Below are 25,306 nucleotides of genomic sequence, written 5' to 3'. Positions count from 1 at the left end.
CAGGACTCTGATCCCAGCACCTTCCAAGGGGTTTGGGGTTATCTCCAAGCCACAGCCGTGATCCTCCTCGAAACAGAGAGGCAGGGACTTTGGAGATGAGCCCACCCCATTCCACAGCAAGAAGGCATCTGTCTGCCCTTCCCAGGGTCACACTGCCTGTCCTGGTGCAGACGGAAGAACAGGCACTGGGGCCTGTGTCGTCTCAACTTCTGGTAACAATAGACATGGAGAAAGCTGAGGCATTCAGCAACTTCTTTGCCTCAGTCTTCACTGACAGGCAGGCTTCCCAAGTCTTTTGTTTCCCCGAGCGCGTAGATGGAGGTTGGGGGATCAAAGTCCCACCCACTATAAGCGAAGAGCAGTTTCGAGACCTTAGAGACCCATGGCAGGGGGGTGGAACTAGATGATCAGGAAGCATCATGCTCACAGTCTCTCATCCTCCTGGGGGATCTCAATCACACAGATGTTTGCGGGGAAAGCCGCATGGCAGGCAGTAAGCAATCCAGGAGACTTCTGGAGTCCATTGAGGACAAGTTCCTATTCCACGTATTAGACAAACCAGCCAGAGGAGAAGTGTTACCGGACCTGGTGCTCACCAGTGCAGAAGGAGCTCATTAAAGAAGTTAAGACTGGAGGAAGCCTAGGTTGCAGTGACCATGCCCTAGATGCTCAGAGGATCTGATCAGAACTGGCAGCTCTTTAAGGATATCTTCCTCGGAGCGCAAGAGCTCTGTATTTCCATTTGTAATACATCAAACCAGGAAGGCAGGAAACCGCCATGGTTGAATAAGGATCTGCTGGTAAAACTTAGGCAAAAGAAGGAAACGCATAGACGGTGGAAAGAGGGCCACGTGCCCTGGGAAGAGTACAGTAATGCCCTCCGGATGTGCAGGGATGGGATCAGGAAAGCCAAGGCACTGACAGAACCAAACTTGGCAAGGGATGCAAAGAATAACGTAAAGGGGTTCTGCAGGTACATTGGCCACACAAGAAAGACTAGGGAGAGTGTAGCGCCTCTGCCTAATGAAGGTGGAGAACTGGTAACAACAGATGTGGAGAAGGCAGAGGTACTTAGCAACTTCTTTGCCTCGATCTACACCAGTGGTCAGGCTTCCCACATCCCTTGTGTCCCCAGATCTCTAGGCAGGGGCTGGGGAAGCAGAGTCCTTCCAACTGTAAGGAAGAGCAGGTTTGGGACCTCCTGATGCAACGTAACAACTACAAGTCTATGGGGCCTGGTGACATGCATCCTAGGGTCCTGAGGGAATTGGCTGATGTAGTTGCCAAGTCACTCTCCATCATATTTGAAAAATCACGGCAGTGAGGCGAAGTCCACAGTGACTGGAAAAAGGGAAACATTTTACAATTTTAAAAAGGGTAGAAAAGAAGGCCTGGGGAACTACACGCTGGTGAGCCTCACGTCTGTGCCTGGGAAGATCACGGAATGAATCTTCCTGGAGGCAATGTTAAGGCACATGCAGGACAAGAAGGTGATCTGCGACAGCCAGCATGGCTTCACCAAGGGCAAATCATGCCTGACCAATCTGCTGGCCTTCTGTGATGGAGTGACTGCATCAGCTGACACGGGAGGACTGAACCCTGTCACCTACTTGGACTTCTGTAAGGCCTTTGACACAGTGCCACATGACATCCTGATCTCCAAATTGGAGAGACATGGATTTGATGGGCAGACCATTTCGTGAATAAGGAGTTGGCTTGAAGGTCGCACCCGGAGTGGCGGTCAATGGCTCTATGTCCAGGTGGAGACCGGTGACGAGCGGTGTCCCTCAGGGGTCTGTCCTGGGACCGGTGCTTTTTAATATCTTCATCAGTGATGCAGACGATGGGATTGAGTGCACCCTCAGCAAGTTTGCAGATGACACCAAGCTGAGTGGTGCAGTTGATACAACAGAAGGAAGGGATGCCATCCAAAGGGACCTAGACAGCGCCTAAAGAAGTGGGCCCATGGGAACCTAATGAGGTTCAACAAGTCCAAACGCATGGTGCTGCACCGGGGTCAGGGCAATCCCAGACTTGAGGACGGACTGAGAGAAGAACTCATTGAGAGCAGCCCTGCAGAGAAGGACTTGGGGGTTCTGGTAGATGAAAAGCTCAACGTGAGCCAGCAGTGCAGGCTTGCAGCCCAGAAGGCCAACTGCATCCCGGGCTGCATCAGCAGAGCAGTGGCCAGCAGGTGGAGGGAGGTGATTGTCCCCCTCTGCACTGCCCTTGTGAGGCCCCACGCGGGGCACTGCGTCCAGGTCTGAGGCCCCCAGCACAACAAATGTGAACCTGTTAGAGTGAGTGCACAGGAGGCCTACAAAGACCATCAGAGGGCTGGAGCACCTCTCCTATGAAGAAAGGCTGAGAGAGCTGGGGATGTTCAGCCTGAAGAAGAGAAGGCTCAGGGGAGACCTCATTATGACCATTTCATACTTAAAGGGGTCTTATAAAAAAGATGGAGAAGGACTCTTTACTTGGGTGGGTAACGATAGAGCAAGGGGGAATGGTCTTAAATGAAAAGAGAATAGATTTAGACTAGACATTAGGAGGAAATTCTTCTCTCAGGGGGTGGTGACGCACTGGCACAGGTTGCCCAGAGAAGTTGTAGATACCCCATCCCTATTCAAGGGGTGTTCAAGGATGTTCAAGGGATGTTCAAGGGCAAAGTGGATGAGGCCCTGGGCATCCTGATCTAGTGGGTGGCATCCCTGCCCATGGCAGGGGGATTGGAATAGGATGATCTTTAAGGCCCCTTCCAAACCAAGGCATTCTGTTATTTTATGATTCTCTGCCACACTGACCTCCAGGGAGCTTGGCAGCCCATGCTGCCTCTGAAAGCCTCAGGGGAAGGCCACCCCCAACCCACTCCTCCCCACAGAAGCAGCCAACAGAGCTGCCAGCCTTGCCCATGCAAGGAGGGCCCAGTAGTGAGCAGGGGAGCCGCAGCGCTTCCCCAGGAAATTAGAGACACTCGCCCATGAGCATGCTTTCACTGACACATTTATTGAGATAGCCCCCGCTCCCTGGTGGGGCTGGCAGGGATCTGCTGCTTGCTGGCTCCATGCCCTGCTGGGCCCTGCTGCCCCTTGGCCCTGTCTGCAGATGGTTTCTTCTCTCCCACTGTCTTTCCTCCAGCTGCACCTGGGACTGCAGCTGCAGACAGAGCCAAATTCTGGGAGCTTTCAGTGCCAGGCAGGTTGTGGTTTGGGGCTTCGATGCACTTAGGGCGGAGTCTTGCAAAGCCAGGTCTGTCGTGGGAGCATCCCTTGTCCTTCCGGCAGGGTGAGCGGTGGCGCTGCCTGGTGTTCCACTGGGGCGCCTCAGTCTCGGAGTCTTTGCCTCAGGATGAGGTTTAAAAATCTCCTAATGGAAATCAGTATCCTTCTTCGCAGCCTGAAGAGCACTTTTGACTGCATTTTTCCACGAGGCCCCTTCAGATGACTTTCCACAGTCTTTACCACACAGGGCGTGTCCCGCACCACGGGAACCACCTTCAAAGTAGGCTTTTCTGCTCGCTTAGATATTTTTGAAGCAGAGGCTGGGTCATCTTGTGGAGGCTTGTCCCCATCAGCTGGCAGGCGCAGTTTCTCCTCCTCTTTCTTTTTTGCGGTGAAGCAGACCAAGGTCTCCTGGGTCTCCTGGGTCTCCTTTTGTGGCAAAGATGTCTTCATTTCCCTGGAGTGGAATTTGGGCACCTCTGGAGGATGGCTGGGAGCAGCCTGCTGGACCTGGACGTGTTGCTGGTGTAGGTGCACACTGCTTCCTGAGTGTGCACCGACCACTTCTTTCCTGCAGCGTGGGTGAGTGTCATGGTCACACTGCTCCTCTGGGCCAGCCTTGGGATGCACGAGGCCAGGCTGGACCGCAGAAGCATGAAGTGAGTCTGCTTACTGCAGAGGAGTGGGGGTAGATGCCCGTGAATTCTGTCCGGTTTCGTTCTCCGTGATGGTAGTGCAGGAGATGGTGCTCCAAGAGTCCAGAGACACCGTTGAAGAGCAACTGGTGTCACTCCCCGTGTCAGAAGTGGGACCGGTGCTTTTTAATATCTTCATCAATGATGCAGACGATGGGATTGAGTGCACCCTCAGCAAGTTTGCAGATGACACCAAGCTGAGTGGTGCAGCTGATACAACAGAAGGAAGGGATGCCATCCAAAGGGACCTAGACAGCGCCTAAAGAAGTGGGCCCATGGGAACCTAATGAGGTTCAACAAGTCCAAACGCATGGTGCTGCACCGGGGTCAGGGCAATCCCAGACTTGAGGACGGACTGAGAGAAGAACTCATTGAGAGCAGCCCTGCAGAGAAGGACTTGGGGGTTCTGGTAGATGAAAAGCTCAACGTGAGCCAGCAGTGCAGGCTTGCAGCCCAGAAGGCCAACTGCATCCCGGGCTGCATCAGCAGAGCAGTGGCCAGCAGGTGGAGGGAGGTGATTGTCCCCCTCTGCACTGCCCTTGTGAGGCCCCACGCGGGGCACTGCGTCCAGGTCTGAGGCCCCCAGCACAACAAATGTGAACCTGTTAGAGTGAGTGCACAGGAGGCCTACAAAGACCATCAGAGGGCTGGAGCACCTCTCCTATGAAGAAAGGCTGAGAGAGCTGGGGATGTTCAGCCTGAAGAAGAGAAGGCTCAGGGGAGACCTCATTATGACCATTTCATACTTAAAGGGGTCTCATAAAAAAGATGGAGGAGGACTCCTTACTTGGGTAGATAACGACAGAGCAAGGGGGAATGGTCTTAAAAGAGGATAGATTTAGTCTGGACATTAGGGGGAAATTCTTCTCTCAGAGGGTGGTGAGGCACTGGCACAGGTTGCCCAGAGAAGTTGCAGATACCCCACCCCTGGGGATGTTCAAGGGCAGACTGGATGAGGCCCTGGGCAGCCTGATCTAGTGGGTGGCGTCCCTGCCCATGGCAGGGGGATTGGAATAGGATGATCTTTAAGGCCCCTTCCAAACCAAGCTATTCTGTTATTCTCTGACTTTATGATTCTCTGCCACACTCACCTCCAGGTAGCTTGGCAGCCCATGCTGCCTCTGAAAGCCTCAGGGGAAGGCCACCCCCAGATACTCTCCTTCGGGACCAAGGTGTGGCTTGGGGCTTTGATGCACTTAGGACGGAGTCTTGCGAAGACGGGTCTGTCCTGGGAGCATCCCTTGTCCTTCCGTGCCCCTCTATGTCTTCTGCGTGGCACGGCCCCGGTGCCCTCTGCTGCTGGGTCTATCCTTGGTTGCCCCGCATTGTCTGGGAGCTGCTCCAACTGCGAAGCCAGCACCTGCTTCTGCAGATCTTCAGCAATATGTTTGGCTTTGCGGCAGTCTCTTGGTGCTGCGAGGACCTTTGTCATGTGGGGCATATCAAGAGCAATCCAAATGTGGTGCGGAGGCCGTGGCAGAGCTGAGGGTCTGTCCTCATTGGAGCTGTGTTTTCTCTGTGGGGACCTTCTTCTTGGAGGTGCTGGTTCACAGATTCACAGATTTCTCTAGGTTGGAAGAGACCTCAAGATCATCGAGTCCAACCTCCGACCTAACACTAAGTACTCCACTAAACCATATCCCTAAGCTCTACATCTAAACGTCTTTTAAAGACCTCCAGGGATGGTGACTCCACCACCTCCCTGGGCAGCCTGTTCCAATGCTTAATAACCCTTTCGGTAAAGAAGTACTTCCTAACATCCAACCTAAAACTCCCCTGTCGCAACTTTAGCCCATTCCCCCTCGTCCTGTCACTAGGCACGTGGGAGAATAGACCAACCCCCACCTCTCTACAGCCTCCTTTCAGGTAACTGTAGAGAGCGATGAGGTCGCCCCTGAGCCTCCTCTTCTCCAGGCTGAACAAGCCCAGCTCCCTCAGCCGCTCCTCGTAAGACTTGTTCTCCAGACCCCTCACCAGCTTGGTCGCCCTTCTCTGGACTCGCTCGAGCACGTCCATGTCCTTCCTGTAGCGAGGGGCCCAAAACTGAACACAGTACTCGAGGTGCGGCCTCACCAGAGCCGAGTACAGGGGCACAATCACTTCCCTCGACCTGCTGGCCACACTGCTTCTTATACAGGCCAGGATGCCGTTGGCCTTCTTGGCCACCTGAGCACACTGCTGGCTCATATTCAGCCGACTATCCACCAATACTCCCAGGTCCTTCTCGGCCAGGCAGCTTTCCAGCCACTCATCTCCCAGCCTGTAGCTCTGCTTGGGGTTGTTGCAGCCCAGGTGCAGGACCCGGCACTTGGCCTTGTTGAACTTCATGCAGTTGACCTCAGCCCATCGCTCCAGCCTATCCAGATCCTCCTGCAGAGCCTTCCTGCCCTCGAGCAGATCGACACACGTACTTAGCTTGGTGTCATCTGCAAACTTACTGAGGGTGCACTGGACGCCCTCATCCAGATCATCGATAAAGATATTAAAGAGGACCGGCCCCAGTACCGAGCCCTGGGGGACACCACTAGTGACCGGCCTCCAACCAGATTTGACTCCATTCACCACAACTCTCTGGGCCCGGCCATCCAGCCAGTTTCTAACCCAGCGAAGCGTACGCCAGTCCAAGCCACGAGCAGCCAGTTTCTTGAGGAGAATGTTGTGGGGAACGGTGTCAAAAGCCTTACTTAGGTCAAGGTAGACCACGTCCACAGCCTTTCCCTCATCCACCAAGCGCGTCACTTGGTCATAGAAGGAGATCAGGTTCGTCAAGCAGGACCTGCCTTTCATAAACCCATGCTGACTGGGCCTGATCGCCTGCTTGCCCTGCAAGTGCCGCGTGATGACCCTCAAGATAATCTGCTCCATGAGCTTCCCTGGTACTGAGGTCAAACTGACAGGCCTATAGTTCCCCGGGTCTGCCCTCCGGCCCTTCTTATAGATGGGCGTCACATTGGCTAGCCGCCAGTCAACCGGGACCTCCCCCGATAGCCAGGACTGCCGATAAATGATGGAAAGCGGCTCGGCCAGCTCCTCCGCCAGTTCTCGCAGTACCCTCGGGTGGATCCCATCAGGCCCCATCGACTTGTGCACATCCAAGCTCCGTAGCAGGTCGCCAACCATTTCCTCATGGATAGCGAAGGCCACATCCTGCTCCCCATCCCCTTCCACCAGCTCAGGGCACTGGGTGTCCGGAGAACAACCGGTATTGCCGCTAAAGACTGAGGCAAAGGCGGCATTAAGCACCTCAGCCTTTTCCTCATCCTTAGTAACTAGGTTTCCCCTCGCATCCAGTAAAGGATGGAGATTCTCCCTAGTCCTCCGTTTCGCGTTGATGTATTTGTAAAAGGATTTTTTGTTGTCTTTAACGGCAGTAGCCAGATTGAGCTCCAGATGAGCTTTGGCCTTTCTAATTTTCTCCCTGCACAGCCTCGCTACATCCTTGTAGTCCTCCTCAGTGGCCCGCCCTTTTTTCCAAAGATTATAAACCCTCTTTTTTCTGCTAAGCTCCAGCCGCAACTCTCTGTTGAGCCAGGCCGGTCTTCTTCCACGCCGGCTCATCTTTGGGCACGTGGGGACGGACCGCTCCTGTGCCATCACGATTTCCTTCTTGAGGAGCGCCCAGCCTTCCTGGACTCCTCTGCCCTTCAGAACCGCCTCCCAAGGGACTCGGCCAACCAGCGTCCTGAGCAGCTCAAAGTCAGCCCTCCGGAAGTCCAATACAGCAGTTTTACTGGTCCCCTTCCTGGCCTCGCCAAGAATAGAGAACTCTACCATTTCGTGGTCACTCTGCCCCAGACAGCTTCCGACCACCACATCTCCCACCAGTCCTTCTCTGTTTGTGAAGAGAAGGTCTAGCGGGGCACCACCCCTGGTAGGTTCACTGACCAGCTGCGTCAGGAAGCTATCTCCCACGCTCTCCAGAAACCTCCTAGACTGCTTTCTCTGTGCCGTGTTGTGTTTCCAGGATATGTCCGGGAAGTTGAAGTCCCCCACGAGGACAAGCGCCGACGATTTTGCAACTTCTGTCAGTTGCCTATAAAAATCCTCATCCGTCTCCGCATCCTGGTTCGGCGGTCTATAGCAGACCCCCACCAGGATGCTAGCCTTGCCGGCCTTCCCACGGATCCTAACCCACAGGGATTCAACCTTATCATTCCCAGCCTGGAGTTCCACAACATCAAAAGATTCTCTAATGTAGAGAGCCACGCCACCACCCCTTTTGTGCTGCCTGTCCCTCCTGAAGAGCCGATAGCCAGGCATTGCAGCACTCCAGTCGTGGGAGCGGTCCCACCACGTCTCCGTGATGGCAACCAAGTCGTAGCCTGCCTGCTGCACGATGGCTTCCAGCTCCTCCTGTTTGTTACCCATGCTGCGTGCATTAGTGTAGATGCACTTCAGCTGGGCCATCGCCTTCTTCCCCGGCCTAGCCATTGTTTCCCCCGGCACAGCTCCAACAGGCCTTGTTTGAGCCCCGTCCCCCTTCTTACCTAGTTTAAAGCTCTCTCTATGAGCCCCGCCAGCTCCTGGCCTAGGATCCGTTTTCCCCTTGGAGATAGAGACCCGTCTGGGGCCATCAGGCCGGGTGCCGAGTAAAGCTCCCCATGGTGAAAAAACCCAAAATTTCTATGCTGGCACCAGCCTCTGAGCCACCTATTAACCACATGAGCTTTCCGCGTCCTCTCCGTGCCTCTCCCTTCCCCCGTAGGGATAGACGAAAACACCACCTGCACTCCCGCTCCCTCCACCAATCGTCCCAGCCCCCTATAGTCCTGTTTGATGGCCCTGAGGCTTCTCTTTTCAACATCATCGCTGCCAGCCTGGACTATCAAAAGCGGGTAATAGTCAGAGGGGCGAACCAGGTTTGGAAGCTTCCTGGTAACGTCTCTGACCCTGGCCCCAGGGAGGCAGCAGACTTCCCTATGTGTGGGGTCAGGCCGACAAATAGGGCCCTCCGTTCCCCTGAGGAGGGAGCCGCCCACAACAATCACCCTTCTTTCTTTCTTGGTGGAGGCAGTCCTGAGGCGTGGAGTCAACTTCCTCACCTCAGGCATCCTCCCGGGTAGGCTTCCTACCTCATCCTCACCCACGGGTCTCTCGAGCCCCAGGGCCTCAAACCTATTGTTCAAGGGCACCTGGGAAGGCGGTGCCGGCAGGGGAGGGCATCTCCTGCGAGGTCGAGCAGGGACCTGTCTCCATTCCTCCTCAACTCGCAGGTCCCCTCCCTCTGCCCGATGGCAACAGGGCAGGGGGTCCACCCCCCTTTGGGGCGTCTCACCCTGGTCCCTCTCCCTCCGCTCCTGCAGGGAGTTGCTCCACCAGTCTATCTCCCGCTCGCACTCCCTGATATCCCTCAGTCTCTGCACCTCTTCCTTGAGTTCCGCCACCATGCGGACCAGGTCGTCCACCTGCTCGCACCTCACGCAAGCAGTCTCCCTGCCTCCCGCCGATGGCAGCAAGAGGCTCAGGCACTCCCCGCATCCGGAGACCTGAACTGCCGCATGTTTGGACGGGCAGTCGGTCTGGGTGTGCACTGACTTCCTAGAGAAGGCACCGTGCCTGGTGGAGACCATTGTAACCCAGCTGACAGGAGAGTGCCGTTAGAGGAATTGTCCCTAAGGGCGGGTGTGAGCGCTCCGCCCTGCCTGCGCCAACTGCCTCGCTAACTGCCGCGTCACTCCCACCGCGTCACTCCCTGTTTGCCGGCCCTGTTCGCCGCGCTCCTGGTCGCTCGCGCTCCCTAAGGACTGCCTTTGAACGGCCGGGGGGAGGAGCTGACGCTGTCGCTGCTGGCCCCGCCTACGCCTCGTCAGCCTCCCTCACGAGGGCTGCCGGTGCCTGGCGGCTCCCTCACGTAGGCTCGATGCCCGAAAAATAGCCCTGCCTGTCCCGATCCCGCGCTCCGCTGCAGCACGCGTCTGCCCCGGAGCCGGTCGCCTCGGCAAGAGGCACATGGTGTCCCCATGTCCCCCGTAGTGGAGATGCTTGGGCCCTCACCCTTCTTATCTGACTGACCCCGCGGAGCTCCCTTGCTCTGTGGCGACGCCTGCTCTGCCTGGGTGGAAGGGGAATCCCCTACTGCCCCAGGGCCCCGGTTCTTCTTGCTGGTGCCAGGCAGGGTCGTCTTGCTGGCCGTGCTGCTGCCGTTGGCTCTTCCTCCACACGCCATTTTCTGGCGGGATCTGTCCCCATCCTCCTGAGGCTTCATCCCTTGTTCCCCTCTCAGAACAGCTGCTGGCACAGAGTGGACAGGCTCCTGCATCCCCCGGGTGAATGCGTCCTTGGGGGCTGCTGCCTCCTGCTGAGGGCCAGGGGTCTGCACTGACAGCTGCACTGCCGACTTTGTGGTGTGAGCGTGTTGCTGAAAGCGCCGGAAGGGTAAGCGGTGGCGCTGCCTGGTGTTCCGCTGTGGATCCTCAGTCTGGGAGTCTTTTTTTCCCAGGATGTGGTCAAAAAATCTCTTCATGGAAGCCAGGATCTTTCTTGGTAGCCTGAAGAGCCTTTGTGTCTGCTTTTGTACATCAGGCCCCTCCGGATGACTGTTCACAATCTTTTCCGCACAGGGTGGGTCCTTCTCCACAGGAGTCACCACCACATGTGGCTCTGCTTGCCATTGGGGTAGTTGAGGAGCTGTGGCTGGGACAGCTGTCCTTGCTTCCAGGACAGTGGCTGAAAAGCTCTCCTCACAGGAGAAAACCATCTCTGACAGTCCAAATTGCTTTTGGATATACATTTTTTCCACTGCACACTCCAGCTGATTTTTCACAGCCTTGTCTAAGAAGGTCAGGTCCCACACCGTGGGAACCGCCTTCATATTAGGCTCTTCTTCTTGCTTCGATACTTTCGAAGCAGAGGCTGGATCATTTTGTGGAGGCTTGTCCCCATCGGCTGGCAGGCGCAGTTTCTGCTCCTCTTTCTTATTTGAGGTGAAGTAGTTCAAGGCCTCCTTGGATTTCTTTTGTGTCAAAGACGTCTTCATTTCCATGGAGCGGAATTTGGGTACCTCTGGAGGATGGCTGGGAGCAGCCTGCTGGACCTGGACGTGTTGCTGGTGTTGGTGCACACTGCTGGCCCTGTGGCATCTGACCACTTCTTTCCTGCAGGGTTGGCAAGTGTCATGGTCATGCTGCCCCCCTGGGCCAGCCTTGGGATGCATGAGGCCAGGCTGGACCGCAGAAGCATGAAGCCAGTCTGCTTTCTGCACAGGAGTGGGGGTAGATGCCCGTGAATTCTGTCCGGTTTCGCTCTCCGTGATGGTAGTGCAGGAGATGATGCTCCAGGAGTCCAGAGAGGTTCCTGAAGAGCAGCTGGTTTCACTCTCCGTGTCAGAAGTGGTAGACTCACTGCTGTCCTCTGGCAACTCCAAGTTGAGCCTGTGTGAGGAGGAGGAGGAGGAGGAGACGGAGAAGGAAGATGATGGGAATGCTGAGCCAAGCACTCCTGAGCACCCTGGGACTCTCCCTCTGCCCCGAAGGAGCTGGCAGGCTGTGTCATTTCTGTGGGGTCCCCCAAGGGACCCCTTGGTCCCTTGCCCAAGGCTCCCCCTCTGCCGGCTGGGCACAGAAGCTCCATCTGCCCCAGAAAGAGAGGGGACACTGCTATCTCTGTGCCTCGGCGGTAAATCCTTCTGCAAGGGCATTGCTCCTCGGATTTTAGTCCGCAAGTTTCCCTGTGCCCCCCCAAGCCATTGCACTCATCCGTGCCCCCAAACCCTGCCCCTGTTCCCTCCCCGTCCCCTCCTCGGTGGCCCCACATTTCCGTGTATCTGTTGAGGTCCTGCTGAGGTTCTTGTCGAACAGTTTGGCTAGTTCGGACAACTCATCCACATTTGCATGCTCGGGACATCTGCAAAGGGGCAGAGGGCAGCTGCTGCCACTGCAAGCGCCCCGCGCGCTCAGCTCCCTTCCCGCCAGAGCCACCCGGGCTCTTCTCACTGGCCCAGAGCCGGCAGCGGGCGCCTCTGATTGGCTCAGCTGTGGCGGGCCCTGGGGCGGTTGCCGTGCCTGGGGGCCATTGGGAGCGGGCGTCACACAGCGGTGGGCGTCTCCTCACAGAGCGCCACCATTTGCCAGAGCTTGGCCGTTTGGGCGCAGAACGGGTCACCCCTCGCCTCTGCCGCACGCAGACTGAAGAACAGCCGTCAGAGCGCACATTCAGTACACTCAGTACAGGCACGGACACAGGCTGAAAAGTCGAGGTGTCCTGTGCTGGCAGCAGGGTGCTGCAGTGACGAGGTGCCCCTGTACTCAGCCCTGCGCTCCTGACCCTCCAGAGCACCGTGAGACAGAGGGTTACATTACTAACTTAGGTCATTACTAACTCCATTTCATCTCGCTACGCAGATGCCCTGGGACACGGCCTCCCCTGCCAGGCAGGGCACCCAGCCCAGCTCTGGGGCTGGCCCTGGCTCCCGCTGACCCCTCTCCCTGCCAGGCAGGGCCTGCCTCAGCACCAGCCCTGCCTCCTACCTGCGGCTTGGCCCTGGGCATCATGGAGAAGCAGACAAATGCCAGCAGCAGCAGCCACAGGAAGGAGTAGAAGGCCCAGAAGGCTTCTGGGCTGGGGAAGAAGCTCATTCCCCAGGGATCAGCCATGCCTGTCGTGTGCCAGAGAGAGCCAAACTTGGCTGGCATGAGGAGGATCGGCCGGACCGCACTCACGGTCCCCTTGCTCCACCTTCCCAGCTCAAGCTTGTCCCTCTTTGCTCGTCAGCTCGTGGGCAAAATGGCAGCCAGCCTCGCTCAGCCCCACTTATATAACCCATAACCGCCGCCGTTTGGGATGCGCGTTGTCTCGGGGTTGTCATCCCTCCCCAGCTGTGGTGACAGCAACGCTCAGCTAGGGCAACGTTTGTGGTGCAGGGACAGCGGGGATGAGGTGGCCCTCCCCGAGCTGAGCTAAGCCCCAGGAGGTGACCTTCACCGGAGCGCCAGGCAGCAGCCAGCCCGGCCGGGCCAGCTGAGCGCAGCGGGGCCATGGCCAGCCCACCTCAGTGCTGAGAGCTGGCCCTGCGCAGGGCCCTGCAAGACCTCTGGCTTCTCACTAGGCAGGGCCAAACAGGAAGAAAAAGAGCAAGAAAACGTGTGGCTGAAATACAGGCAAGGCAATCGCTCCCTGGCTACCATTCAGGGGCAAAGAAGACGGCAGGGATTCACCAACGGGAAGTGCTGCCTGACCAACTCGATAAGCTTGTAGACAAGCTGTAGATGTATGGGCTGGATGGGCAGTCAGTGGGGTGCACTGAAAACTGGCAGAATGGTCGAGCCCACGGGGTGGCTGGTGATCAGTGGCACAAAGTCTAGGTGGAGGCCAGTAACTAGCGGCATACGCCAGGAGTCAATACTGGATCCAGTCCTGTTTAGCATCTTCATTAGTGACCTGCATGATGGGGCAGACGTCTGCAGATGGCACAAAACTGTGGGGAGTGGCAGATACACCACAGGGTTGTGCTGCCGTCCAGAGGGTCCTGGACAGGAGGGAGAAATGGGCCGGAAGGAACATCTTGAAGATCAGCCAGGGGAATTCTGTGCAAAGTCCTGCACGTGGGTAGGCACAACCCCTGGCACCAGGACATGCTGGGGACCGCCCCGCTGGAGAGCAGCTTGGAGGAAAGGGACCTGGGGGTCCTGGTGAACGTGAGGCAGCAACGCACCCTTGCTGCAAAGAAGGCTAATAGTATCCTGGGCTGCATCAGGCACAGTATTGTCAGCAGGTCAGGAGAGGTGATCCTGCCCCTCTACTCTGCACTGGTGAGGCCACACCTGGAGTAGCGAGTCCAGTTCTGGGCTCCCCAGTACAAGGCAGACGTGGGCGTACTGGAGAGAGTCCAGTGTAGGGCCACAAAGACAATAAAGGGACTGGAGCGTGTCTCCTGTGAGGAAAGGCTGAGAGAGCTTTTCAGCCTGGAGGAGAGAAGGCTGGGGGGATCCTATCAGTGTCTATCAGTCCCTGACGGGGGGTGCAAAGAGGCTGGAGCCAGGTTCTGTTTGGTGGTGCCCTGTACCAGGACAAGAGGCGACGGGCACAAACTGGAACGCAGGAGGTTCCCTCTGAGCAGGAGGAAACACTTTCTTTATATGAGGGTGACCGAGCACTGGCACGGGTTGCCCAGGGGCTGTGGCGTCTCCTCCCTGGAGATCTTCGAAAGCCGCCTGGATGTGGTCCTGGGCACCCTGCTCCGGGTGTCTGCTGGAGCAGGGACATTGAACCAGATGAGCTCCAGAGGTCCCTTCCAACCTCAAACTAGTCTGTGATTCTGTGACTCAGCTTGCGGAAATTAACTGAATCTTAGACATCCAGCTGTTGGGTTGTGTATTGGGAAGTAAAGGCGATAAACATTTAAACACCTAGTGAAACGGAGTGAGACCTGCAAGAGCTCTTCTTTATCACTCCTCTCTGCCAGCTCCCACTGCTCTCTTCCTCCCACTTAGGGTTCCTGCTCACGTCCTCCTTCTTGTCTGTTTTCTTGCCTCAGTAAGTGCTTGGGCATGTAGAGCTCCTAGTGAGCCCCAGAGCTCAGGACTCTGATCCCAGCACCTTCCAAGGGGTTTGGGGTTATCTCCAAGCCACAGCCGTGATCCTCCTTGAAACAGAGAGGCAGGGACTTTGGAGATGAGCCCACCCCATTCCACAGCAAGAAGGCATCTGTCTGCCCTTCCCAGGGTCACACTGCCTGTCCTGGTGCAGACGGAAGAACAGGCACTGGGGCCTGTGTCGTCTCAACTTCTGGTAACAATAGACATGGAGAAAGCTGAGGCATTCAGCAACTTCTTTGCCTCAGTCTTCACTGACAGGCAGGCTTCCCAAGTCTTTTGTTTCCCCGAGCGCGTAGATGGAGGTTGGGGGATCAAAGTCCCACCCACTATAAGCGAAGAGCAGTTTCGAGACCTTAGAGACCCATGGCAGGGGGGTGGAACTAGATGATCAGGAAGCATCATGCTCACAGTCTCTCATCCTCCTGGGGGATCTCAATCACACAGATGTTTGCGGGGAAAGCCGCATGGCAGGCAGTAAGCAATCCAGGAGACTTCTGGAGTCCATTGAGGACAAGTTCCTATTCCACGTATTAGACAAACCAGCCAGAGGAGAAGTGTTACCGGACCTGGTGCTCACCAGTGCAGAAGGAGCTCATTAAAGAAGTTAAGACTGGAGGAAGCCTAGGTTGCAGTGACCATGCCCTAGATGCTCAGAGGATCTGATCAGAACTGGCAGCTCTTTAAGGATATCTTCCTCGGAGCGCAAGAGCTCTGTATTTCCATTTGTAATACATCAAACCAGGAAGGCAGGAAACCGCCATGGTTGAATAAGGATCTGCTGGTAAAACTTAGGCAAAAGAAGGAAACGCATAGACGGTGGAAAGAGGGCCACGTGCCCTGGGAAGAGTACAGTAATGCCCTCCGGATGTGCAGGGATGGGATCAGGAAAGCCAAGGCACTGACAGAACCAAACTTGGCAAGGGATGCAAAGAATAACGTAAAGGGGTTCTGCAGGTACATTGGCCACACAAGAAAGACTAGGGAGAGTGTAGCGCCTCTGCCTAATGAAGATGGAGAACTGGTAACAACAGATGTGGAGAAGGCAGAGGTACTTAGCAACTTCTTTGCCTCGATCTACACCAGTGGTCAGGCTTCCCACATCCCTTGTGTCCCCAGATCTCTAGGCAGGGGCTGGGGAAGCAGAGTCCTTCCAACTGTAAGGAAGAGCAGGTTTGGGACCTCCTGATGCAACGTAACAACTACAAGTCTATGGGGCCTGGTGACATGCATCCTAGGGTCCTGAGGGAATTGGCTGATGTAGTTGCCAAGTCACTCTCCATCATATTTGAAAAATCACGGCAGTGAGGCGAAGTCCACAGTGACTGGAAAAAGGGAAACATTTTACAATTTTAAAAAGGGTAGAAAAGAAGGCCTGGGGAACTACACGCTGGTGAGCCTCACGTCTGTGCCTGGGAAGATCACGGAATGAATCTTCCTGGAGGCAATGTTAAGGCACATGCAGGACAAGAAGGTGATCTGCGACAGCCAGCATGGCTTCACCAAGGGCAAATCATGCCTGACCAATCTGCTGGCCTTCTGTGATGGACTGCATCAGCTGACACGGGAGGACTGAACCATGTCACCTACTTGGACTTCTGTAAGGCCTTTGACACAGTGCCACATGACATCCTGATCTCCAAATTGGAGAGACATGGATTTGATGGGCAGACCATTTCGTGAATAAGGAGTTGGCTTGAAGGTCGCACCCGGAGTGGCGGTCAATGGCTCTATGTCCAGGTGGAGACCGGTGACGAGCGGTGTCCCTCAGGGGTCTGTCCTGGGACCGGTGCTTTTTAATATCTTCATCAATGATGCAGACGATGGGATTGAGTGCACCCTCAGCAAGTTTGCAGATGACACCAAGCTGAGTGGTGCAGCTGATACAACAGAAGGAAGGGATGCCATCCAAAGGGACCTAGACAGCGCCTAAAGAAGTGGGCCCATGGGAACCTAATGAGGTTCAACAAGTCCAAACGCATGGTGCTGCACCGGGGTCAGGGCAATCCCAGACTTGAGGACGGACTGAGAGAAGAACTCATTGAGAGCAGCCCTGCAGAGAAGGACTTGGGGGTTCTGGTAGATGAAAAGCTCAACGTGAGCCAGCAGTGCAGGCTTGCAGCCCAGAAGGCCAACTGCATCCCGGGCTGCATCAGCAGAGCAGTGGCCAGCAGGTGGAGGGAGGTGATTGTCCCCCTCTGCACTGCCCTTGTGAGGCCCCACTTGGAGCACTGCGTCCAGGTCTGGGACACCCAGCACAAGAAGGATGTGGGGCTGTTAGAAAGGGTCCAGAGGAAGACCAGGAAGATGATCAGAGGGCACCTTTCCTATGAAGAAATGAGAGCGCTGGGGCTCTTCAGCCTAGAGAAGAGAAGGCACCAGGGAGACCTCATTGCAGCTTTCTAGTACTTAAAGGGGTCTTATAAAAAAGATGGAGAGTAACTCTTTGCTCATTCAGATAATGACAGGACAAGGGGGAATGGTTTTAAACTAAAAGAGGGGAGATTTAGATGAGAGGTTAGGAGGAAATTCTTCTCTCAGAGGGTGGTGAGGTACTGGCACAGGCTGCCCAGAGAAGCTGTGGGTGCCCCATCCCTGGAGGTGTTCAAGGGCAGACTGGATGAGGCCCTGGGCAACCTGATCTAGTGGGTGGTGTCCCTGCCCATGGCAGGGGGGTTGGAACTGGGTGATCTTTGGGGTCCCTTCCAACCCGAGCCATTCTATGATTCTATGATTTTATGATTATCCGTCACACCGGATATCCGGACACCCCACCTCATTGCTTTCTGCCCTTTGCTGCCTTGAAGGACTGGCACTGATCCCAGCCCGCGCATGCAGTTGTGGTATGCAGGAGACCTCCAGGGAGCTTGGCAGCCCATGCTGCCTCTGAAAGCCTCAGGGGAAGGCCACCCCCAACCCACTCCTCCCCACAGAAGCAGCCAACAGAGCTGCCAGCCTTGCCCATGCAAGGAGGGCCCAGTAGTGAGCAGGGGAGCCGCAGCGCTTCCCCAGGAAATTAGAGACACTCGCCCATGAGCATGCTTTCACTGACACATTTATTGAGATAGCCCCCGCTCCCTGGTGGGGCTGGCAGGGATCTGCTGCTTGCTGGCTCCGTCCCCTGCTGGGTCCTGCTGAACCTTGGACCAGTAAGGGGAAGAGTGTGGCCAGACAGGGCAGGGGATGAGGGCTCCCGGATTTCAGTCTTCTTTGTGGTTCTGTGAGCACAGTGTGCTCATGATATCGGTGCCAGGAAAATGTTGCAGAAGCTTCCCTTGTGCGATTACAGGGATTGATACGACTCCTCTGCGCCCCTCTGGCTGCTGGGTGGCAGTGATATCCTTCTGGCCCTGCTGCCCCTTGGCCCTGTCTGCGGATGGTTTCTTCTCTCCCACTGTCTCTCCTCCAGCTGCACCTGGGACTGCAGTTGCAGACGGAGCCAAATTTTGGGAGTGTTCAGTCTCTCCCGCTGTCTTTCCTCCAGCTGCACCTGGGACTGCAGTTGCAGACGGAGCCAAATTCTGGGAGCTTTCAGTGGCAGACAAATTGTGGTTTGGGGCTTTGATACACTTAGGGCGGAGTCTTGTGAAGACAGGTCCGTCCTGGGAGCATCCCTTGTCCTTCCGTGCCCTCCTACGTCTTCTGCGTGGCACGGCCCCGGTGCCCTCTGCTGCTGGGTCCATCCTTGATTGCCCCGCGTTGTCTGGGAGCTGCTTCGACCGTGAAGCCTGCAACTGCTTGTGCACATCTTTAACAATTTTTTTGGCTTTGCGGCAGTCTCTTGGTGCTATGAGGACCTCTGGTATGTGGGGCATATCAAGACAGATCCAAATGTGGTGTGGAGGCCGTGGTAGAGCTGAGGGTCTGTCCCCACTGGAGCTGTGTTTTCTCTGTGGGGACCTTCTTCTTGTAGTTGCTGGTGTCTCCAGCTGGGGTGATTGAGGAGCTATGGTTGGGACAGCTGTCCTTTCTTCCAGGACAGTGGCTGAAATGCTCTCCTCACAGGAGAAAACCATCTCTGACAGTCCAAATTGCTTTTGGATATACATTTTTTCCACTGCACACTCCAGCTGATTTTTCACAGCCTTGTCTAAGAAGGTCAGGTCCCACACCATGGGAACCGCCTTCATATTAGGCTCTTCTTCTTGCTTCGATACTTTCGAAGCAGAGGCTGTATCATTTTGTGGAGGCTTGTCCCCATCGGCTGGCAGGCGCAGTTTCTGCTCCTCTTTCTTATTTGAGGTGAAGTAGTTCAAGGCCTCCTTGGATTTCTTTTGTGTCAAAGACGTCTTCATTTCCATGGAGTGGAATTTGGGCACCTCTGGAGGATGGCTGGGAGCAGCCTCCTGGAAATGGATGTGTTGCTGGTGGTGCACACTGCTGGCCCTGTGGCATCTGACCACTTCTTTCCTGCAGGGTTGGCAAGTTTCATGGTCATGCTGCTCCCCTGGGCCAGCCTTGGGATGCATGAGGCCAGGCTGGACCGCAGAAGCATGAAGCCAGTCTTCTTTCTGCACAGGAGTGGGGGTAGATGCCCTTGAAATCTCTCCAGTTTTGCTCTCCGTGATGGTAGTGCAGGAGATGGTGCTCCAGGAGTCCAGAGACATCGTTGAAGAGCAGGGGGTGTCACTCTCTGTGTCAGAAGTGGTAGACTCACTGCTGTCCTCTGGCAACTCCAAGTTGAGCCTGTGAGGAGGAGGAGGAGGAGGAGAAAGAGAAGGAAGATGATGGGAATGCTGAGCCAAGCACTCCTGAGCACCCTGGGACTCTCCCTCTGCCCTGAAGGAGCTGGCAGGCTGTGTCATTTCTGTGGGGTCCCCCAAGGGACCCCTTGGTCCCTTGCCCAAGGCTCCCCCTCTGCCGGCTGGGCACAGAAGCTCCATCTGCCCCAGAAAGAGAGGGGACACTGCTATCTCTGTGCCTCGGCGGTAAATCCTTCTGCAAGGGCATTGCTCCTCGGATTTTAGTCCGCAAGTTTCCCTGTGCCCCCCCAAGCCATTGCACTCATCCGTGCCCCCAAACCCTGCCCCTGTTCCCTCCCCGTCCCCTCCTCGGTGGCCCCACATTTCCGTGTATCTGTTGAGGTCCTCAAAGGTCTTCTCGAACAGTTGGGCTAGTTCACGTACTCTATCCATCTTTGGGTGCTCGGGACATCTGCAAAGGGGCAAAGGGCAGCATTAGTGGGACCTCCTTTGGTGGGGGACTGGCTAGAGGGGGCTGTCACGCGCCAGTAGCGACGATTCCACTTACTGCTTCCTCTTGCACCATGAACACTTGTGGAGGGTCCAACCTGGTGGGAGAGAAAACAGAGAGTCAGTGGATGGGGAGGCCGTGGGGGGATGGCGGGTACATGGGGCTGGGCGATGTCTTTGCAGGGCACCTGCCCTTGCCCAGGGCTGCTCACCTCTGCGATTCTCCTGGTTCCTTCTGTAACAGCACCTCCTCGTCCTCCCTTCCTACATGGACACAGAAAGCAGCGGGTGAGAGGGAGTCCCCAGCAGCCTCAGTGGCATCCACAAACCCAGGGCATGGCCAGGGCCAGGCCCGTGCCTGCCCCAAGCGTCCTGGCCCAGGCTGGCCAGGCCTGGCTGGGACACGGCCTCCCGTCCCAGGCAGGGCCTGCCTCAGCACCAGCCCTGCCTCCTACCTGTGGCTTGGCCCTGGGCATCATGGAGAAGCAGGCAAATGCCAGCAGCAGCAGCCACAGGAAGGAGTAGAAGGCCCAGAAGGCTTCTGGGCTGGGGAAGAAGCTCAGTACCCAGGCATCAGCCATGCCTATGACTTGCCAGAGAGAGCCAAACTTGGCTGGCATGAGGAAGATCGGCTGGACCGCACTCACGGTCCCCTTGCTCCACCTTCCCAGCTCAAGCTTGTCCCTCTTCGCTCGTCAGCTCACGGCAAAATGGCAGCCAGCCTCGCTCAGCCCCACTTACATAGCCCGCCCCCGATTGTGATGCGCGTTGTCATCCCTCCCCAGCTGTTGTGACATCAGTGCTCAGCCATGGCAACGTTTGTGATGTAGGGACAGCGGGGATGAGGTGGCCCTCCCCAAGCTGAGCTAAGCCCCAGGAGGTGACCTTCACCCGAGCACCAGGCAGCAGCCAGCCCAGCCGGGCCAGCTGAGCGCAGCGGGGCCATGGCCAGCCCACCCCAGTGCTGAGAGCTGGCCCTGTGCAGGGCCCTGCAAGACCTCTGGCTTCTCACTAGGTGAGAAGCGCTTCCCCAGGAAATTAGACACTCGCCTATGAGCTTGTTTCCACTGACATATTTATTGAGAGAGCCCCCAGTCCCTGGTGGGGCTGGCAGGGATCTGCTGCTTGCTGGCTCCATGCCCTGCTGGATTCTGCTGAGCCTTGGACCAGTAAGGGGAAGAGTGTGGCCAGACAGGGCAGGGGATGAGGGCTCCCGGATTTCAGTCTTCTTTGTGGTTCTGTGAGCACAGTGTGCTCATGATACCGGTGCCAGGAAAATGTTGCAGAAGCTTCCCTTGTGCGATTACAGGGATTGATACGACTCCTCTGCGCCACTCTGGCTGCTGGGTGGCAGTGATATTCTTCTGGCCCTGCTGCCCCTTGGCCCTGTCTGCGAATGGTTTCTTCTCTCCCACTGTCTCTCCTCCAGCTGCACCTGGGACTGCAGTTGCAGACGGAGCCAAATTTTGGGAGTGTTCAGTCTCTCCCGCTGTCTTTCCTCCAACTGCACCTGGGACTGCAGTTGCAGACGGAGCCAAATTCTGGGAGCTTTCAGTGGCAGACAGATTGTGGTTTGGGGCTTTGACACACTTAGGGTGGAGTCTTGCGAAGACGGGTCCGTCCTGGGAGCATCCCTTGTCCTTCCGTGCCCCTCTATGTATTCTGCGTGGCACGGCCCCGGTGCCCTCTGCTGCTGGGTCTATCCTTGGTTGCCCCGCATTGTCTGGGAGCTGCTTCGACTGTGAAGCCAGCACCTGCTTCTGCAGATCTTCAGCAATATGTTTGGCTTTGCGGCAGTCTCTTGGTGCTACGAGGACCTCTGGTATGTGGGGCATATCAAGACAGATCCAAATGTGGTGTGGAGGCCGTGGTAGAGCTGAGGGTCTGTCCCCACTGGAGCTGTGTTTTCTCTGTGGGGACCTTCTTCTTGGAGGTGCTGGTGTCCCCATGTCCCCTGTAGTGGATGCTGGGGACCTCACCCTTCTTATCTGACTGACCCCACCGAGCTCCCTTGCTCTGTGGCGACGCCTGCTCTGCCTGGGTGGAAGGGGAATCCCCTACTGCCCCAGGGCCCCGGTTCTTCTTGCTGGTGCCAGGCAGGGTCGTCTTGCTGGCCGTGCTGCTGCTGTTGGCTCTTCCTCCACACGCCATTTTCTGGCGGGATCTGTCCCCATCCTCCTGAGGCTTCATCCCTTGTTCCCCTCTCAGAACAGCTGCTGGCACAGAGTGGACAGGCTCCTGCATCCCCCGGGTGAATGCGTCCTTGGGGGCTGCTGCCTCCTGCTGAGGGCCAGGGGTCTGCACTGACAGCTGCACTGCCGACTTTGTGGTGTGAGCGTGTTGCTGAAAGCGCCGGAAGGGTAAGCGGTGGCGCTGCCTGGTGTTCCGCTGTGGATCCTCAGTCTGGGAGTCTTTTTTTCCCAGGATGTGGTCAAAAAATCTCTTCATGGAAGCCAGGATCTTTCTTGGTAGCCTGAAGAGCCTTTGTGTCTGCTTTTGTACATCAGGCCCCTCCGGATGACTGTTCACAATCTTTTCCGCACAGGGTGGGTCCTTCTCCACAGGAGTCACCACCACATGTGGCTCTGCTTGCCATTGGGGTAGTTGAGGAGCTGTGGCTGGGACAGCTGTCCTTGCTTCCAGGACAGTGGCTGAAAAGCTCTCCTCACAGGAGAAAACCATCTCTGACAGTCCAAATTGCTTTTGGATATACATTTTTTCCACTGCACACTCCAGCTGATTTTTCACAGCCCTGTCTAAGAAGGTCAGGTCCCACACCATGGGAACCGCCTTCATATTAGGCTCTTCTTCTTGCTTCGATACTTTCGAAGCAGAGGCTGGATCATTTTGTGGAGGCTTGTCCCCATCGGCTGGCAGGCGCAGTTTCTGCTCCTCTTTCTTATTTGAGGTGAAGTAGTTCAAGGCCTCCTTGGATTTCTTTTGTGTCAAAGACGTCTTCATTTCCATGGAGCGGAATTTGGGTACCTCTGGAGGATGGCTGGGAGCAGCCTGCTGGACCTGGACGTGTTGCTGGTGTTGGTGCACACTGCTGGCCCTGTGGCATCTGACCACTTCTTTCCTGCAGGGTTGGCAAGTGTCATGGTCATGCTGCCCCCCTGGGCCAGCCTTGGGATGCATGAGGCCAGGCTGGACCGCAGAAGCATGAAGCCAGTCTGCTTTCTGCACAGGAGTGGGGGTAGATGCCCGTGAATTCTGTCCGGTTTCGCTCTCCGTGATGGTAGTGCAGGAGATGATGCTCCAGGAGTCCAGAGAGGTTCCTGAAGAGCAGCTGGTTTCACTCTCCGTGTCAGAAGTGGTAGACTCACTGCTGTCCTCTGGCAACTCCAAGTTGAGCCTGTGTGAGGAGGAGGAGGAGGAGGAGACGGAGAAGGAAGATGATGGGAATGCTGAGCCAAGCACTCCTGAGCACCCTGGGACTCTCCCTCTGCCCCGAAGGAGCTGGCAGGCTGTGTCATTTCTGTGGGGTCCCCCAAGGGACCCCTTGGTCCCTTGCCCAAGGCTCCCCCTCTGCCGGCTGGGCACAGAAGCTCCATCTGCCCCAGAAAGAGAGGGGACACTGCTATCTCTGTGCCTCGGCGGTAAATCCTTCTGCAAGGGCATTGCTCCTCGGATTTTAGTCCGCAAGTTTCCCTGTGCCCCCCCAAGCCATTGCACTCATCCGTGCCCCCAAACCCTGCCCCTGTTCCCTCCCCGTCCCCTCCTCGGTGGCCCCACATTTCCGTGTATCTGTTGAGGTCCTGCTGAGGTTCTTGTCGAACAGTTTGGCTAGTTCGGACAACTCATCCACATTTGCATGCTCGGGACATCTGCAAAGGGGCAGAGGGCAGCTGCTGCCACTGCAAGCGCCCCGCGCGCTCAGCTCCCTTCCCGCCAGAGCCACCCGGGCTCTTCTCACTGGCCCAGAGCCGGCAGCGGGCGCCTCTGATTGGCTCAGCTGTGGCGGGCCCTGGGGCGGTTGCCGTGCCTGGGGGCCATTGGGAGCGGGCGTCACACAGCGGTGGGCGTCTCCTCACAGAGCGCCACCATTTGCCAGAGCTTGGCCGTTTGGGCGCAGAACGGGTCACCCCTCGCCTCTGCCGCACGCAGACTGAAGAACAGCCGTCAGAGCGCACATTCAGTACACTCAGTACAGGCACGGACACAGGCTGAAAAGTCGAGGTGTCCTGTGCTGGCAGCAGGGTGCTGCAGTGACGAGGTGCCCCTGTACTCAGCCCTGCGCTCCTGACCCTCCAGAGCACCGTGAGACAGAGGGTTACATTACTAACTTAGGTCATTACTAACTCCATTTCATCTCGCTACGCAGATGCCCTGGGACACGGCCTCCCCTGCCAGGCAGGGCACCCAGCCCAGCTCTGGGGCTGGCCCTGGCTCCCGCTGACCCCTCTCCCTGCCAGGCAGGGCCTGCCTCAGCACCAGCCCTGCCTCCTACCTGCGGCTTGGCCCTGGGCATCATGGAGAAGCAGACAAATGCCAGCAGCAGCAGCCACAGGAAGGAGTAGAAGGCCCAGAAGGCTTCTGGGCTGGGGAAGAAGCTCATTCCCCAGGGATCAGCCATGCCTGTCGTGTGCCAGAGAGAGCCAAACTTGGCTGGCATGAGGAGGATCGGCCGGACCGCACTCACGGTCCCCTTGCTCCACCTTCCCAGCTCAAGCTTGTCCCTCTTTGCTCGTCAGCTCGTGGGCAAAATGGCAGCCAGCCTCGCTCAGCCCCACTTATATAACCCATAACCGCCGCCGTTTGTGATGCAGGGACAGCGGGGATGAGGTGGCCCTCCCCGAGCTGAGCTAAGCCCCAGGAGGTGACCTTCACCCGAGCACCAGGCAGCAGCCAGCCCAGCCAGGCCAGCTCAGCGCAGCGGGGCCATGGCCAGCCCACCCCAGTGCTGAGAGCTGGCCCTGCGCAGGGCCCTGCAAGACCTCTGGCTTCTCACTAGGTAGGGCCGAACTCTCGGTCATGCATGGGCTGTGCTTCAAACCCAGAGCTTCCAGCTGTTGTTCTTGCCATTCTCTCCCTTGCTCCACATGAGACGGGGGAACCAGTTTGTGGGTGTTTTTTGGCTGCCCAGCAGCAACGATGCCATGGCCATCCTCTGGGGAGCTCAGCCTGGGGCTTGGGGCATGCAAGCTGGTGGCTGAAAGTGGTGGGGAGTGTGGGCAGGAGGCTGATCTGGCCCTGCTGTAGTGGATTTACGTGGTAAGGTTTTTGGTAGCAGGGGGCCATAGGCGTGGCTTCTGTGAGAAGAATCTAGAAGCTGCCCCATGTTATGTGAGGGCCCTGCTGCTGACCAGAGCTGAGCCAATAAGCAATGTTGTTCGCACCTCTGTGAGAGCATATTTAAGAAAGGAAAAAAAAATAAATGCTGCCACACAGTAGCTGGGAGAGTGAGAGGAGTGACACAGCCTTGCAGGCGCCGGGGTCAGTGCAGCAGGAGGGCAGGAGGTACGCCAGGCACACAGCAGCAGTTCCCCTGCGGCCTGTGGAGAGGCCCCTGGTGGAGCAGGCTGTCCCCCTGCAGCCCACGGGTCCCACACGGAGCAGATCTCCACGCTGCAGCCCGTGGAGGAGCCCCCGGTGGAGCAGGTGGATGTGGCCTGGAGGAGGCTGCGGCCCATGGAGAGCCCCCGCAGGAGCAGGCCCCGGGCCGGAGC

The 25,306-nt window shown here is 56.8% G+C and overlaps 1 protein-coding gene across 4 annotated transcripts; it reads right to left on the bottom strand.

Annotated features, from left to right (window-relative positions):
• Positions 1-17,424: 17,424 nt before the first annotated feature.
• Positions 17,425-24,355, bottom strand: LOC136790540 (uncharacterized). Of its 4 annotated transcripts, XM_066994999.1 has the most exons (5): positions 20,093-22,368; positions 19,850-19,901; positions 19,696-19,735; positions 19,510-19,599; positions 17,434-19,131 (listed from the first exon to the last, which is right to left on the bottom strand). In XM_066994999.1, exons 1-5 carry the CDS (start codon positions 20,255-20,257, stop codon positions 17,646-17,648), a joined length of 1,833 nt encoding a protein of 610 aa, XP_066851100.1. In that variant the 5' UTR covers positions 20,258-22,368; the 3' UTR covers positions 17,434-17,645. The 4 variants fall into 4 exon arrangements, with proteins under 4 accessions (XP_066851098.1, XP_066851097.1, XP_066851100.1 ...); XM_066994997.1 differs by lacking the exon at positions 20,093-22,368 and adding an exon at positions 24,088-24,355 and having other exon boundaries at positions 17,425-19,599; XM_066994996.1 differs by having other exon boundaries at positions 17,426-19,599; positions 20,093-22,372.
• Positions 24,356-25,306: the final 951 nt, after the last annotated feature.

Source organism: Anser cygnoides, chromosome 3 (assembly GCF_040182565.1).
Source record: "Anser cygnoides isolate HZ-2024a breed goose chromosome 3, Taihu_goose_T2T_genome, whole genome shotgun sequence".
Lineage (NCBI taxonomy): Eukaryota > Metazoa > Chordata > Aves > Anseriformes > Anatidae > Anser > Anser cygnoides.
This window is presented reverse-complemented; position numbering and strand designations above follow the sequence as displayed.

Excerpts from the sequence above, each read along its gene's own strand:
- LOC136790540 (XM_066994997.1), bottom strand. The coding sequence starts at position 24,252 with ATGCCAGCCAAGTTTGGCTCTCTCTGGCACACGACAGGCATGGCTGAT. Across the intron at positions 19,902-24,087 it reads TGCCCAGGGCCAAGCCGCAG|GAAGGGAGGACGAGGAGGTG; the intron begins GTAGGAGGCAGG and ends GTGTCCATGTAG. Across the intron at positions 19,600-19,695 it reads TCATGGTGCAAGAGGAAGCA|ATGTCCCGAGCACCCAAAGA; the intron begins GTAAGTGGAATC and ends GCCCCTTTGCAG.